This window comes from Cryptosporidium muris, genomic scaffold (genome assembly GCF_000006515.1).
Source record: "Cryptosporidium muris RN66 scf_1106632373453 genomic scaffold, whole genome shotgun sequence".
NCBI lineage: Eukaryota > Apicomplexa > Conoidasida > Eucoccidiorida > Cryptosporidiidae > Cryptosporidium > Cryptosporidium muris.
In genome coordinates this window covers 21,054-36,732 of record NW_002196570.1, presented here as the reverse complement: position 1 = coordinate 36,732, position 15,679 = coordinate 21,054, and the positions used below count along the sequence as shown (strand labels likewise).

The 15,679-nt window shown below is 24.6% G+C and overlaps 4 protein-coding genes across 4 annotated transcripts, besides 30 other annotated features; 3 read left to right on the top strand and 1 right to left on the bottom strand.

The window, feature by feature from the left end:
* Positions 1 to 59: 59 nt before the first annotated feature.
* Positions 60 to 95: a sequence feature (AT_rich).
* Positions 96 to 310: 215 nt separating this feature from the next.
* Positions 311 to 361: a sequence feature (AT_rich).
* Positions 362 to 524: 163 nt separating this feature from the next.
* Positions 525 to 3,695, top strand: CMU_037750 (uncharacterized protein; the record flags this gene model as incomplete). The annotated part of the gene is made up of 1 exon (XM_002139023.1): positions 525 to 3,695. The coding sequence occupies one exon, from the start codon at positions 525 to 527 to the stop codon at positions 3,693 to 3,695; it is 3,171 nt and encodes a 1,056-aa protein (XP_002139059.1).
* Positions 3,696 to 3,790: 95 nt separating this feature from the next.
* Positions 3,791 to 3,814: a sequence feature (AT_rich).
* A 165-nt stretch (positions 3,815 to 3,979) lies between these two features.
* On the top strand, positions 3,980 to 8,362 carry CMU_037740 (uncharacterized protein; the record flags this gene model as incomplete). The annotated part of the gene is made up of 1 exon (XM_002139022.1): positions 3,980 to 8,362. The coding sequence occupies one exon, from the start codon at positions 3,980 to 3,982 to the stop codon at positions 8,360 to 8,362; it is 4,383 nt and encodes a 1,460-aa protein (XP_002139058.1).
* Positions 4,387 to 4,463: a microsatellite.
* A 39-nt stretch (positions 8,363 to 8,401) lies between the features above and the next one.
* Positions 8,402 to 8,438: a sequence feature (AT_rich).
* Positions 8,439 to 8,470: 32 nt separating this feature from the next.
* Positions 8,471 to 8,515: a sequence feature (AT_rich).
* Positions 8,516 to 8,619: 104 nt separating this feature from the next.
* Positions 8,620 to 8,642: a sequence feature (AT_rich).
* A 46-nt stretch (positions 8,643 to 8,688) lies between these two features.
* Positions 8,689 to 8,738: a sequence feature (AT_rich).
* A 118-nt stretch (positions 8,739 to 8,856) lies between these two features.
* Positions 8,857 to 8,900: a sequence feature (AT_rich).
* A 168-nt stretch (positions 8,901 to 9,068) lies between these two features.
* Positions 9,069 to 9,096: a sequence feature (AT_rich).
* Positions 9,097 to 9,116: 20 nt separating this feature from the next.
* Positions 9,117 to 9,159: a sequence feature (AT_rich).
* Positions 9,160 to 9,183: 24 nt separating this feature from the next.
* Positions 9,184 to 9,227: a sequence feature (AT_rich).
* A 48-nt stretch (positions 9,228 to 9,275) lies between these two features.
* Positions 9,276 to 9,351: a sequence feature (AT_rich).
* A 20-nt stretch (positions 9,352 to 9,371) lies between these two features.
* Positions 9,372 to 9,391: a microsatellite.
* Positions 9,392 to 9,459: 68 nt separating this feature from the next.
* Positions 9,460 to 9,507: a sequence feature (AT_rich).
* An 87-nt stretch (positions 9,508 to 9,594) lies between these two features.
* Positions 9,595 to 9,633: a sequence feature (AT_rich).
* A 43-nt stretch (positions 9,634 to 9,676) lies between these two features.
* Positions 9,677 to 9,813: a sequence feature (AT_rich).
* A 188-nt stretch (positions 9,814 to 10,001) lies between these two features.
* Positions 10,002 to 10,112: a microsatellite.
* A 136-nt stretch (positions 10,113 to 10,248) lies between these two features.
* Positions 10,249 to 10,424: a sequence feature (AT_rich).
* A 400-nt stretch (positions 10,425 to 10,824) lies between these two features.
* Positions 10,825 to 10,871: a sequence feature (AT_rich).
* A 1-nt stretch (position 10,872) lies between these two features.
* Positions 10,873 to 13,254, top strand: CMU_037730 (prolyl oligopeptidase family protein; the record flags this gene model as incomplete). Its single annotated transcript, XM_002139021.1, has 1 exon — positions 10,873 to 13,254. One exon carries the CDS (start codon positions 10,873 to 10,875, stop codon positions 13,252 to 13,254), a length of 2,382 nt encoding a protein of 793 aa, XP_002139057.1.
* Positions 11,672 to 11,701: a sequence feature (AT_rich).
* A 119-nt stretch (positions 13,255 to 13,373) lies between the features above and the next one.
* Positions 13,374 to 13,691, bottom strand: CMU_037720 (uncharacterized protein; the record flags this gene model as incomplete). The annotated part of the gene is made up of 1 exon (XM_002139020.1): positions 13,374 to 13,691. The coding sequence occupies one exon, from the start codon at positions 13,689 to 13,691 to the stop codon at positions 13,374 to 13,376; it is 318 nt and encodes a 105-aa protein (XP_002139056.1).
* Positions 13,692 to 13,793: 102 nt separating this feature from the next.
* Positions 13,794 to 13,821: a sequence feature (AT_rich).
* Positions 13,822 to 13,851: 30 nt separating this feature from the next.
* Positions 13,852 to 13,954: a sequence feature (AT_rich).
* Positions 13,955 to 14,311: 357 nt separating this feature from the next.
* Positions 14,312 to 14,422: a sequence feature (AT_rich).
* Positions 14,423 to 14,468: 46 nt separating this feature from the next.
* Positions 14,469 to 14,499: a sequence feature (AT_rich).
* Positions 14,500 to 14,798: 299 nt separating this feature from the next.
* Positions 14,799 to 14,855: a sequence feature (AT_rich).
* Positions 14,856 to 15,016: 161 nt separating this feature from the next.
* Positions 15,017 to 15,088: a sequence feature (AT_rich).
* Positions 15,089 to 15,145: 57 nt separating this feature from the next.
* Positions 15,146 to 15,196: a sequence feature (AT_rich).
* A 135-nt stretch (positions 15,197 to 15,331) lies between these two features.
* Positions 15,332 to 15,353: a sequence feature (AT_rich).
* Positions 15,354 to 15,466: 113 nt separating this feature from the next.
* Positions 15,467 to 15,531: a sequence feature (AT_rich).
* Positions 15,532 to 15,679: the final 148 nt, after the last annotated feature.

The following is a 15,679-nucleotide window of genomic DNA, read 5'->3' as shown; positions in this document are numbered from 1 at the left end:
AAAAAATGATAAAAATCTTATATTTATTGTGCATTAAAAAAAAGTTCTATATCTAACAGTTTTATTTATAAATTTATTTAAAAACTATATAATTTGGATCTTAATATTTATATAATGAATGAATAGATTTATGTAAATAAGAATGATCCATATAATTACTAATCTGAAATATTAAGATATCCAAATTAAATATTCACACTTTAGTTTTAATAATCATAATACCTTTGCAGGTAAATATATATTTACTTTTTAAGAACTAAGTTAATAGATGATTAATTACGAGTTAGCTTATATATTTTCTGAGAAAATCTTATAAATATAACTAATAAAATACTTAAAACTAAAATTTATAAAAAAAAAAGTTGAGGAATTCTCTATATAATATTATATCGAGTTAATTATTATGATAAAAGATATAAATGGACTTTAATTTTTTCTTTAATCTATTAATGATGCCACACTAAACTCTATGACCGCCTAAATAAGTGATTTTAGAAGGTCATTGATAGCCTTTTCAATTTAATATGTCCTTAAAGAGAAAGAGAAGAGACTCTGGTGCCTTGAGGAAGGCTGTCAGAATTAATCCTGAGAGCAGTTTGTTTCATAATAATATTGTAGATGAGTGGAATGGTGAAATTGTGAGAGTGACTGAATCTATTCAGGAGACAACAAATAATAGAGCTCATTATATTTTCAATGGTATAGGAAGAAGGCTCGAAACTGAACCATATGAATTTTGGAAAAATGAAGACAAGTATTTAGACTCTATTTTAATAAATTCTAATGTTGATGATAGTATTAAAACATTAATAAATAATTTATCTGGCCTAAAAAGTGAGTTAGAAGACTCAAGAAATAATGATACTAAATCTCTTGATCAACTCAAGAAATATTTAAAAAAAGTAGTTTCAAGGGTTTTGAATGGAAGAATAGTTAAGGATAACAATTATATATTTCATGATTGGACAATTTTTATCCCTGTAGTTCTCTGTTCAAGCTTAAGTAATAAGGAAATATCTCCTATATTAGAAAGATTCCCAAATATTATAAGGTATTTAATAAAATCTATACGCTCATTTGAAATAAATGCAGGAATAATAAATAAAGATGATATAGAAACCATTGCAAGTTATAGGCAAGCAATTTCACTTTATTTGATGACACAAAAACAGTTGAGAAAGTTGTCAAATAGTCCTTATAGAAATATTTCTGACAATATAAAATCTACATTAGATTTAGCAGTTCTTCGAAGAATTAAAGAATTTAATATTTATAATGAGAGTTCAAATTTTTTTTATGCATTGCCAACAATTCCAGAAGGTATAGAGTCAATTAAAAAAGCTAAGGAAATTATAATTGATGATTCTACTTTAAGAAGTTCAAAGTATGTTTATATTATATACGGTAGACAAATTTCATTCAGTGAAGTTTTTGGTATAAGTTATATAAATAATAAGTTACTAGAAAATTTTAAAGAATGGTTTTTATACTTTAAGGAAAATTTTAGATCTTTGAAATTATCCAATAAGGAATTATTAGATAATAGAAGTACTGTTAAATATTTGAATTCTTCGAAATTTGAAAAATTTATTGGTTATCTTGGATATGGATATTCTTCTTTTGATCATTTGAAATCATTAAACCCGAATCCTGAGATTATGTACATAGATTTGATAAATAGTTTGAGAATCTTTTTAGCAAAAAAAAATTTGGAGAATTTGAAGAATATTGAGAATAAAGAAGCAGAATCAAGTTCTAATTTTAAATTCGATTTATGTCTACCTGAATTTCCTCAATACAATAATAGAGAAATCTCTGAAAATCCTATTAGTATTTTTCCTACTCTTCCAGCAAAAAAGTGTACTAAAAGAGATAATGTGGATAAATCCAAGGAACTTATAAATCAGGTTAATATAAGGGATTATAAAAGTTCAGTTCCTCTAGGTTTTTTTTCAAAAATGGTAGATAAATTTAATCGGGAATTTGAAATTATTATTTTAGATAGAAGTGAATGTTCTATATATAGTAAAGGTAAATTATCAGATTTTTGTGAATATGGAATTTCTTGGGAAATACCTAAAATTAATAATCAATATATTAGATCTCCGACTAATTTCCGTATATTCCCAATAAGATCATGTATTACTACCGTAGGATTTACTAGGAAATATAAGGCATTTCTTTATTATTTAAGATGGTTCATAGAAAATATTATTGATTTTGGTTGGAAACGTCGTCTAGCAATTAAAAATAGGAAATATGAGAAATTAATCAGATCTAAAAAAGGTTATTATTTAACAAGTTCACAACGTGATGCTATTTCTAGGATTACTAAAATAATAGCAAATAGTGGATTATGGGAATCATTTAATAATATCACTCCAAATATTTTAACTCCAAGTGATATGAATGTAGTAGATAAACAAAATTATTGTAATGACGATTTTCAATGGGAAGATATTGATGTTTCTCCTAAGGACTATTATGAAATCATAAATTCTCACTTAAACAGTAGCCAAGACTTTAAAAAAAAATTATCTTCTAAATGTCAAAAATTATTAGCTAAATATATATTATATACCTATCCAAAATTTCTTATTGATTATTATAGAGCTCGGAGGCTATGGCGTCAAAATAATGTTACTGAAAATTCTACTAGGAATAAATTAAATGTTGCTCGTTCCTCCAAATTACAACTTGATATTATTGGGCATATGGGTGAAAAACATTTGGAAGCCCAGCTTTCAGATTTTAATACTGCAAATTCAAGCAAATCTAAAGATAAACAGATTATTACAGTTAAAACAGCTCAATCCAAACATTTAGAAATGCTTGAAAAAAAGCATAAATTATCTGAATTTGTTGAAATATCTTTATTACCTAATTTTGAAGAACAGTTTGATAATATATTTATGTTTAAATTAATAGATTTCTTACCAAATAAAATATTAAGTTCATTTAATTTGACATGTCCAAGTTCAGAAAATTCTATTTATTTATGTGCATTTGCTAAGGAACTTGCAACATTCCTAATTAATAATAAAAAGCTTGAGTTAACATTTAAAGATCTACTTTGGAATATTATATCTTATATAAATTGGATGATATTTCTTTTACCACAGAATAAAAAGTCATTTGGAGGTCCAAGAGGTGTTCAAAAGTGTCTAAATCAAATTATTGAAAATTTGATGTCTAAAGATAAAAAATATCAATGTCATTCTCAAGATATCTCTATTCAATTTTGTCAGTGGGCTATTGATACAGTGATGATAAGTCAGCACTTAGAAAGTAATCAATATAAGTATATAATTCCTCCATCGGGTGAAGGAAGACTTATGATAACAATTATATGGTTAGCAAACTATGTAAAGTCTTATTCTATTAATCCAGGTATAAACACAAAGTGTGAAGAAGGGATTCCAATGTATTATCCTGAACCAATTCCTATTGAATTTTCTAGTATGCTTAAAAGTGATCTTCAGGGTAAGTATGATGCTAAATTTAGAGTTTGGTCATATCAAGTTGGATTTCGTCCAGTAGATAAATCTAAGAAGCAATCTTTGGAATCTAACAACTTTGGAAACCCTTTTAATTCCACAAATTTAATTCTCTGTGAAAATCCAATAAAGAAGGCACCTGAAATAGCATTACCAGAAACAATGCAGGATTTAGAAAAAATTATTAAGAGACGTTAATATTTCACAATATTTGAACTTTATTATTACTTATTAGAGATTATATCTAGCTTAAGTAATAGATCTAAGATAGTTTTCTTAAATTATTTTCTCTCTTTATTAAAAAAAAAATTAATATTGTTGAATAGTATTAGAGGTTTTAAGTTTCTGTAAAATTGGACCACGAAATTACACAAATTGGCGCTGCATATTACCGCCAAAAAGGTACCGATCGTTTTTGGTGATTTATTTCTCTTTAATAGTTTGATTTATTAAAAGGATATAGATGAAGTAGTTTAGAAATTATGAGTGTGACTTTAGGGTCGATTCTGTTCCCTGAACGTCGATTGGCAGCACCTGATAATCGTAGGGGAATCCATAGTAAAAGGAAGAAACCTATAAATTTTATTAAGAATCAGGAACAAACACCAAAACAGCTTACAACGCGCCTCCTATTGGATGATGAAACTATTGGTCCTCAAGATTTTCTTACACTATTCTCTAATGATGACATACGTAACACTGAACAGTTTTGGGAAGCAATGGAACGTGTGTTCTATCCCATAGATGAAAGGTGGCTTAAAGTTCTAGAATTTACGGGGCGTCCAGATGCAAAACCTCCATGTGAAAAGACTTCTATAGGTATTCATTTTGCATATAGATGGGCATTACAAGACTTATTTGATATTGAAGAGCTTTTTATTTTACTTGGTATTAATAATAGAAATAACGAAGATCATAGTATTAGTGAAGATAATACCAACAATAAAGATGAGGTTAATATAATAACTGAATCAACAATGACAGAATTTTTATTTAGATTAAATTTACCGACACTTGAAATCCCAGGAATGGATCCTAGAAGTATTAATAAGTTAGAACTACATTCTAATTTAATGAATGTAGATAAATCTACAAACGAAACTAATAAATTATCAATACCTACTTCTGAAGTAGATAATCATGATATTTTGCGTCAGGAAATATATAATACCTCAAAATTCAATGTATTATTTGAAGAATGGAAAGTTACATACAATAGAGCTGTATATATTGAACATGAATTAGATAAAATAATTATAGATTTAAAAGCATCTATTAACAAGGGACTTAGTTTGGATTTTTCTAGAAGATCACTATCTAGATATCATAGGAAGGTTTGCAGAGAGTATGTGATAAGAGCTTTACATTATCATAGTATAAAACAGTTTATTGACTCACTAGAGGAAATTTTATATTATGACGCTAATAATAATGAATATTTAACTACATGGGATGATGGTGAATCAGTTAGAGTTTCTTGGATTAAACAAGATCAACTTTTACAATTACTTTTATTTAGGAAAAATACTTTGGAAAGTAAATATTTCGTAAGTCTTCCAAAGGATCAGGTTGCATATGCAAGTTATAAATGTGATAATAAGATCTTTGAATATCTATACAATTCAGGTTTAACTCCTATAAATATTGAGAACAGTAAGATTTCATCTGAAGAATATAATTCGTCACAAAAAGTAACTGAAGACAAATATTTAAGTAATGATAATATACCTAATAGTTCAGCTAATATTGATACTTGTGAATATTCAACATCTGATAACTCCACTCAATATTCTAATATAAGAAGTTCTACAAATATATCTAATCAAGAAAATATTATTAGATCTCCTCCTTTAGGATGTATCTCTTTAACAAGGGTACCACTTTGTCACTATTGCAGACGTGGAAGTACAAAATTGAAATTTTCTAGATGTCCATCAAAAATAAAATATTCAGGTTCTCTTTCTTCTAATACTATAAGCTCTCTAGATATTTCAGCTAATTCGAGTAATTCTTTAGCTATTTCATACTCATCTCGTTCATTAATTCCTTGGGCAACATCTAGTGAAATACAAGATAAAGAGGAGTTAGTATTTCCATTGAAAACACATAAGTCGAAAACGGGTTATAACACATTTGGATCTTTGTCACCTCAGAAAAATTGCAACAATAATACTCATATATGTAGAGTTCCATCTAATCAAATTTGCAATATTTGTCAAAGTTTTGGGACTTCTAAAGATCAGCTAAATGAATCAAATGATGTATTTATTACTCGTGGTATTACTTTGAATAATTGTTGGCGTATGTATTGTTCTGATTGCATACTGCATAATTTTTCCTCTATAATTAAACAAAAGTATTCCAATGGAGTGTTACTTAGGTATTATTGCCCCTTTTGCAATGGGACTTGTAATTGTGAAAGATGCTTAAGAAATCAACAACTCAGAAAGCTCAAAAATTACCTGAAAACACACTTTTGTGGTCATTTTGTTCAATGTTCTATTCCAAATAAATTATTTGGTAGGGAAATTACTTGGTATGAATTTATGAAGCAGTTTGGAGGTTCTAAGTATATCATTGAGGAGGATTCACAAAATATCATTTCAGATACATCCAATATACCCTGTAATAATTTAGATTATGCATGTTATTCTTATATCAGTAATTTATATTTAAGGCTTTCAATAACTGAAGATACACACTTAGGCTCTTTATGGCTACAAGCCAATAATATTTCTGTTCAAACCTCTCAATCAAGTGATAATAAAGATTCTTCCAATACAAATACGAAAATTAAACCTTGTTCTTCAAACAAGCAGACAAACTCCTCGATTTCAAGAAGTAAATCTAGACAACGTAGTTCTTTGAATAGTTCCAATAGATATAGACGTTCTACAACTGGGAATAGCTCAACTTCAGATATATCTCAGGTAAATTCAATTGGAAGACAGACATCATGTATACCTTCTCAACAAACAACAGCTCCATCTATATATATACCTAAAGAAGTTATGAAAGAACCTACTGGAGCAAGCGGAATGTCAGTATTGTGGAGTTTACGTTCTGTTTTATGTCATAATATTAGTAAATGCTACAAAGATTGTGCAAGAAATGTGGAAGCCTGGGAGGAGATTATCCAAACTTATAGACATAAAAAGCATGAAATAGAGAATTATTGCCAAGAAATAATGAGTCAATTGCAAATCATGGATAGATGGATTAAATCCATCACATTTACAGAAACAAATAAGAGATTTATTATGCGTAAAATGCCATTATTATGTTGGGCAACAAATATGCAATCGGCAAAACCTTTTAACTTTGATGAATTTCCCCAAATATTACCAGAAAATAATGCTCTTGATTTACTTAGACATATGAAACATTTTATACTTAGTGGTTATGTACCTGATAGTCTACCTAATTATAGAAAAGATTCAGATTCCACTGGAAATGATCACTGTGCACTAAATGACTTTTCTGAAAAGAAACTTACTTGTGAAAATGAATCAGAATCATTTTCTACAACCCAACTAAGTCCTTCATCTTATATGAATCTTTTATTTGAAATTATTCCAGATTTACCAAAGATAGATATAAACTCTACAACATATTCTAATATAAATAAAGATATTCACTACCCTAAAACCTCGAGACGAAAAACTGCTAAACGTGAACGAATTTTTAATATAGTTAATACTGATGCTAAAGATAATAAACTTACTAAAACATCTAGTAGTGAATGTTCACATTCAGATACAACTATAAATGACAATTTACATATAAACTTGAATAAAATTGAAAATTTATCACCTGAATATATTAACTCAAAATGTTTGAAATTTCCCAAAAATGACGGTATCTTACAAACATATTTATCTAATGGAACAAGTGAATTTAATCAGTTTTATAGCCCATTAACGAGAAAATCTTTAAATATAAATGATGAGCTGATAAATACTGAAGAGCATCCTAAAACTACAAATTTAGAAGATTTTGCAATGTCGCCAAATTTATCAAGAACAACATTAAATTCAAATCAGCCATCTTTAAGTCCTTCAATTTTTAGTTCACTTAAATCTAATAATTTAGTTACACCCGATTATATGCAAAGTGGTAGTAATACTGAAACCATAAAATCTAAAACAAAACAATACTTTTATTCATCTACAGATTGTGTTAATTCTTCAGAAATAAAAATGCATCAATTAAATTCAAATTTAGAATATTTACAACAGATACCAAAACAATCAACTTACAATAGCTCAAATTTCGAACAAATTGCAGAATATAATCAAAATAGTAATAATAAATCATTTTCAACTCAAACGAATTTTAATGAACTTATAGATCCACACACAGGACAATTAAAAACTCAAAATCATTGCACATTTAATTCTTATCCTATATATGGGGATTTAAGTGGTGAAACTTCAACTCTAGAACAAAAAAGATCTCTTTTACTACAAAAAAAACGTGAGAGAGAGAGTACTAGAAGAGCATTAAAAAAAAGCAACAATACATTATCATATTCTGTTGGTTCAACTGAAGTTTCCCAGAGTGATTTTCAGTACCAATGTAATAAAGTGCAACAAATTACTGATAATTCAATTAACCAATTTCAATCCGGTAATAATGACTTAATATTTAAAAACCCTATTGATAATCAATACCAAAACACTCAATATCTTCCAAATCATGATTTGAGACAACAAAAATCTACCCAAGATATTAACTTCCAAAACTTGAAAAACCAAAATAACCCAAACCAATATACAGATACTCCGTATAATTTATGGAGTCAACAAGGTATAAAAAAAGTTCCTCAGAAGCAACCATATCCAGGTACAATTTACTATGGATAATAGACCTCAATATATCTCACTAACTAAATCAAACTTTTCAATAAAATATAGTTATCTTTATATAATTTTTTATATACTATACTATTTGGAGATAACTATATTTCTAACTTTTAATTTTATATTTTGGAATCTTTAATAAAAAAAAAAATATTTGGAGTGTACTTTGACAATATAATTTCATATATCTTTTATATTGTTGAATTTAAATACCTGAACTTTAAGTTTTCTCAGGGCAAACTTGTATTCAGTTTCACTTCAAATATTTTTATATTAAATTTAACAATCTTGAACTTGAATTTATTGAATACTTTATATATACAACTTAGATTTATTATAAATTGTATATTTATATATACAATCTATATTTAATTAAATACAATTCTTTTAGTAGGTCATTAATTAGAACTGTTGAATTTATATATAAATTTGTGAAGTTTTAATTACAATATTCTTATTAAGCTTTTATTATACTAATATTTTAGCATGTTATAGGGTATTAAATATTTTAATTTTATAATTAAATAACTTAAATTTTAATCTTTCAAATTAAGATTGTGAATATCATTTAACATATATTAAAGGTCGATCTTTGCATTATTTACTTCAATATTAAAGTTTTAAATAGAGATTAAATATACATTTTTTCCCCTTTAATATCTTAAATCTACCATCCTTTATAAAGTTACAATTTATTCAAAGACTAGGCTAATATTATTTAATATATAAATAATTTTCTAGAAAGAATGTATTGTACTTTAATATATTTTTTTAAGTTTACAACAATTTTTTTAATATTTCACTAGTCACAATTAAGAAATAGCTAATTTTATATTTTACAATTATAAATATTGAAATTATAAATATTCGGATATTATTATGTATTAAGCTAAAAAGTATATTGAAGTGGATTTTCTAATATAATACTTAAATAAATTGTATTTAAATTTTAGTGTAATATTTTTTTAGTTAATTAAAATTACTTAAATTTTCTACTTAAAATACCTAGTGATTTTTTTTTTTTTTTTTTTTGAAATCATTAATATAAACAAGTTATTTTAAGAATTTAACTGATTATTTTACAAAATATTGGCAATTTGATAATATGTATAAATTAAAAATATATTAAAATATTTATCAAAATTATTCATCAACATTTGTATTATGAGTATTTTTTGTACTTTTATAGTTAAAGCCTATGTAAGTTGCCTTAATCAAAATCATAAGTGATTCTGTTTTTATATATTTTTTAGTTATTTATGTAATATTTATAACCAAAGTTATTTACAACTAGTTTATAGATTTTTTTTCTCTTTCTTTTTTTAAATATAAAATAATATATTCAAACTAATTTCTCTTATCAATTTTATATATAACATATGTTAATCTAAATAAATTTTTTGTAGTTTAGTAGTAATTTAATAAAGAAAATGAAAAAATTGTTAATATTAAATGTAGAAATCTTAAAACTATCTGAGTATTAGAACTTCAAGATATTAAATAATTTCATATTACCTATTTATTAGTAAAATTCAAATAGTATATAAATTGTACATATAGTTTTAGTTACGATATATATTAATAAGAACCATTTCATTTATATTTTAATATAACGACTGTTTAGAAAAAAAGTATTTATCTTTAACATAAATAATATATATAATGTTAAATATATTTGAATATAATAAAATAGATAATAAATAATTAATTAATTATACAAATTAATATTATCACAAGTAATTTATTATACTATTTAACATATTTATTATTATATTCCTGATTTATTCCCAAATACATTATCTTTATAAATAAATTAGAAAACTCTATAAATTAGTTAATATTCACTTGATTTATAATAAAATATGCCAATATCAAATTTTCAATTAGACTTTTTTTTATTTAGATTAATTAATTAAATATCATTAAAAAAATTAAAACTTTAGTATCATATTTAAATAATAAAAACTTTTTAAAATAAAGTGCAATAATCTTCTTATATTTTTAAATATAAGATTTTTCTTTAGAGGTTATAATAATTTTTTTTTTTTTATAAATTTCAATAAAACCATTATATTTAGAACTTAGTTATTTAGTAATCTATAAGATATACCTAATTTCAACATTTTAGATATTCAATAGATATAATTTCAATCTAATATATTAAGCTCCAAAATTAACCATCTAGGTCTATACATAATGATTAATCTATTATACCAGGAAAATTAATATTTAAGTGTATTTAGTATAAAGTAGAAATTAACAAGATTTTACAATAATCAAAGATTTAATTAAAAGTCTTATATGTTATTAGTAAGATAGATTCATATACAATTTACTGAAATATTTCAAAAATTACTTGATACAGTTATTAGTTAAGTTATATTTATTGATACTTTTATCCTATTACTTTTTTGCATACAGTTTATGTTCCCCAATACGTCTCCACACAAAATAATAGGAGCTTGAAATTTATATTTAAGAAATTGTAAATTTTTTTATTAATATATTAAATCATGGATACACGATCTTTATGGAATATAATATTGGGTGGTCACTGGAAATGTACATCTGGTTTTTTACATTCATCAGATTATGAGATTGCATCCTACTTAAAGATTACAAATCAAACACGGACAACAACTAAATTATGTTCATTTTCAATGATACAAAAATTAGTAAATGAAGAAAATACAGTAGTAAATTCGGCGTGTCCATTTATAAATGCTAATTCATGGACTATAGTAGATGATTATATATTTTTGTTATTTGATGGTGATGATAAGTCTGGAGCTAAATTAGATATTTGGAATATTAATAGTTATTCAAATAAACCTTTTGGGCTTATTTCTTCTTTTGAAAGTATATCACAAACTATTCATGGACCAATTTTTTCTATTATGAATAATAAAACTATTAAGGTAAGTTTAAAACATAATTTACTGCTTTATATTGCAGAGTCACAAAAAGCTAAAGTTAAAGAATGGTTCTGTATAAATAAAGAAGAAAGTAATAAAGAAGAGATTATAGAATATGGGAGAAAATTTGAATTTTCTGAACATTGGGGTGAGCATTACTATAAATTTTCACATCCTAGTATATTTGTGTGGAATATTGATGATAAATTTTCTGGAATTGGTGAACAACCTATAGCTTTAAATTTTAAAGGTTCAGATACATGTTCAGTTTTTTATATGGATTTATTACCTGATGAAACAGGTCTAATAATTACTACAGTAGAGAATAATCCAATAAAACTTGGCTACTGTTTTTGTTTTAGAAGACCATCAAAAATTCTTTTATTAAGTGATATTGATAAATATATTTTAAATAATAATATTAAAAGTGAACTATGTAATTTAAATATTACTCCAATCACTATTTCTTCAGATGATGAATTTGTTAGAGCAGCAACTGTTATACCATATAGTGGTAAAGATTCAAATATAAGGTGTTCAATTATTTATTATTCATATTCAATGTTAAATAATGTTTCTGTTCATTGGTTTTCAATAAAACTATGTATTCAAGATTTATATAAGTCTGATAAAGGGTGGATATGTAATGGACCAAAACGTGTATGTGTTGAAAATTATTCAGATCCTATAAATACCATTCACCCAAAGGTTTTCCAAGGATTTTGTGGACTTTTTGGTGATGAATTGAATACAATAAAGATAGTTCCAGATACAAGATGGATAATTACTTCTACTATTCAAGGCCCATTTACAATTTTAGTTGCAATAAATGTAGATACATGTGAAGTTTGCAAAATTGAATTTGTACCGAAAAATAAGAACTGTTCATTAATTGGATGTTATAATATTTTGGATGTAACTAAATCAAAGAAGAGTAATTCATGGTACTTATTAATTGTTTTTTCATCTCCAATCATACCATCATTAGCTATTCTTGCCGAAATAAAAGATTTTAATCCAACATCTAATCATATATTATATGCTAATGAAATAAAAACAATAAGTAGCCCTGTTGGAATTGAACAAAATATTTTAGATACTGAATTTCCTAAATTTGCAAAATCAAATTTCAATAATTGTTCAGATAAATTTATTGAGTTACTTAGTAATATTAGTTATGAAATATTTGAAGATAAACATATCTTAATGAAACCTAAATTATTTGAGAACCTACAAAAGATACCAATAGTTGTTAATGTTCATGGGGGGCCAAATAGTGTTTCAGTGTGTAACTTTGCAATTACTAATTGTTTCTTTGTATCATTGGGATATGCTGTATTACTTCCGAATTATCGTGGATCAATAGGATTTGGTGATAATTACTCAAATTGTCTAATTGGAAGTGCTGGGAATATTGAAGTTAAAGATGTGCATGATATAATGGAAAGTGTAATTTTGAAATATAAAGATTTTATTGATAGTAAATGTTGTTTTGTATTTGGTGGATCTTATGGTGGATTTATTACACTCCATTTAGTTGGTATGTATCCAAACAGATTTAATGCAGCATGTAGTATTAATGGAGTTACTAATGCAGCCACAAAAATAGGTGTAACAGATATTCCTGATATATCATTAGGATTAATTTGTGAGTCTAATGTTCAGTTCTGGAAGAATGCATCATATACATCAGATCAAATTAAAAGACTTTATGAAAATTCACCTATTGCAAGAATTTCTAATGTTACAACACCTTTACTACTAGCTATTGGCACTGATGATATCCGTGTACCTCCATCACAAACTATTGAGTATTATAAGATCCTTAAATCAATTGGAAAAACTAAAGTTAAATTTTTGCAATATCCTAGTGAACATCACAGTATAAGTAAATTGGAACACTTGACAGACTTTTTATTAAATGTTGTCGATTGGTTTGGTAGAAATGGTGGAATTCCAATAAAAATCGAGGATAAATAGATCTTAAATTTACAAATCATTACTTAAATCATACTAATACAAACACTTAGAGATATTAAACTATCCAATATTAGAGATTTTATCTTTTTATATATCTTTTCTAATAAATGTTCCTAAAGCTAAAATATCATCATATACGGTAATTCATCTGAAATACTCCACATATATTGAAAATAGGCACGATGTTTGGAAATTTTCTTATTTTTTTTATTTGATTTTAACTCTTTTTTATCATTTATCTTTTGAATATTCATAATGGATGAGGAATTTTCATTATATGAACTCTCAGAACATATAGTAGATAGTGTATTGTTGAAATCTTCATATTTTAAATCTTCTAGTTTGTATACCACAGAATTTACACAGTGTTCAAAGTGTGGTTTTTGATTTTTTACTGAGCTTTTATTTAATGGTTCTTTTGAAATTTCACCTTTCATTATATTTCTAGATTCTATAAAATGTACTTGAATAATCACATGTGACTAAATATTATGAATTACTATAAGGATTAACCGCAATTCTTTTACTTCGAATTTGAGAATTTTAACAAAATTATAATATATATAACCCGCAGTAAAATTATACTTTTTCCTACTGTTATTAAATAATTCTAATGTAAATACATATTTTTCATTATAATCTAAATATATATATAATAGCTAATTTTCTAAATAAATATATTTATCTTAAAGTAAATATACTCTTTTAGAAAATTACTTAAGAAACTATTGATTCTTAATTTTATGAATATCTTCCTTTTTAATATTGATTTATTTTAACTAATATCTATATTTGAGAAAACAATCTATAATAGTAAAATATGATAAAATATTTCCCATTTAAAAGATATATCAAACAAATAAATAAGAACTGGAACTATTTTAGGGAAAATAATATATTGAACTTTTTAAGAGTATTAAAATATAATTAAGGAAAAAAGAAGTAAAATTATTATCTATCTTTTATTATTTTTAGTCCCTTGAATGAAAATGTAAAATAAAAGATTTTAATTGCAAAATAACTAATAAATGAACTACTGGTTTTATAAACTACGAAGTTATATAATTTACTATTATAAATTTCTTATTTATTCGAGTAATTTTATAAAATTTAGAATTTCATGTATATGTAAATTTTGTATTTTCTATAATTTAAATCAATAAATTATGAATTCTTAAGGAGTAAAATTTCTATTGAGTTGAAACCTCACGAAGTAATTATATATTTAAAATGTTTATATAAATTGACTTTTGTATATTTTACTAATAAGACCTTTATATCTTCATTTATTACCACTTTCTTTCATACTTGAAAGTGATATATTTTTTCACAATATTAAGTATTCCTTAAAAAATAGTTATAGTTATATAACACTATTATAGTTTATATGTGAAATGATTTGTAGATAATTCAGCAAAATACTAAAGTGGACTGTAATATCTTAGTAAAATTTTGAATTATCTTAAAAGAAGTGTATCTTTAGGAAAATATTTGCTTATTCAAGTATATATGTAGAGTTTTAGCTTATATTTTTATTTGCACCCAATATTTATCAATTTTTTAAGTATTTAGTAATTTAATATTGGATATTTTTATTTTTAGTTAGAGACAGTAATGTTAAAGTAAACTCCCAAGTGCATGCATGAAACTTAAATATTTGAAAAAAAATTATTTTCAGATATAAAAATTGATCTAAACTATAAGTATCTCATTATAAATTAGATAATTTGTCTCCGAAGAAACTATTCAATCTAATACTGACTTTTTTTATATAAAATGTAATATTTAAGTAAATATCAGAACATTTAATATTTAGTATTAAGTAATAAATTTTGCGCCAATTTTTTTTTTTTTTTTTGCACCATCATTGAGAATGTAAATACCTTATAACATTAATTATATAATAACAATTTGATATATTTAATTAACATTATTAAAAATTCAATTATGGGAAGGGGAATTTAGATTGACTTCTATTTTTGTTTCTAAATACCGGGAATAATCTCCAAAATCCAATCCTATCTAATATAATCAAAATCTTAATTGTATACCTATAACACGTTGAAATATGTGTTACTTAAAAATTTATATTATTATATCTACATTATTGAGATTCTATTAGTTATGATCACTTTAATAATAATGATTTTCTTATTGAATAATGCAAATAGTATTATACTTTATATATTAAGGGATCTTATAATACTAACAGATTTAAAAGAAAAAAGATTTATTACTAAAATAATAATAAAATTTATAGAATAAAGAATTAATTTAGAGTATTACGCTATATTATTAAAGCTCTCGAATTCGTGTTTTTTATTATAGTCTAGATTTGACAATATATATTTATCAGTTCAATTTATTAGAAGAAAGTACAATTAATATCATAATTATCTTTGAATAGATAATAAATCGGTATAAT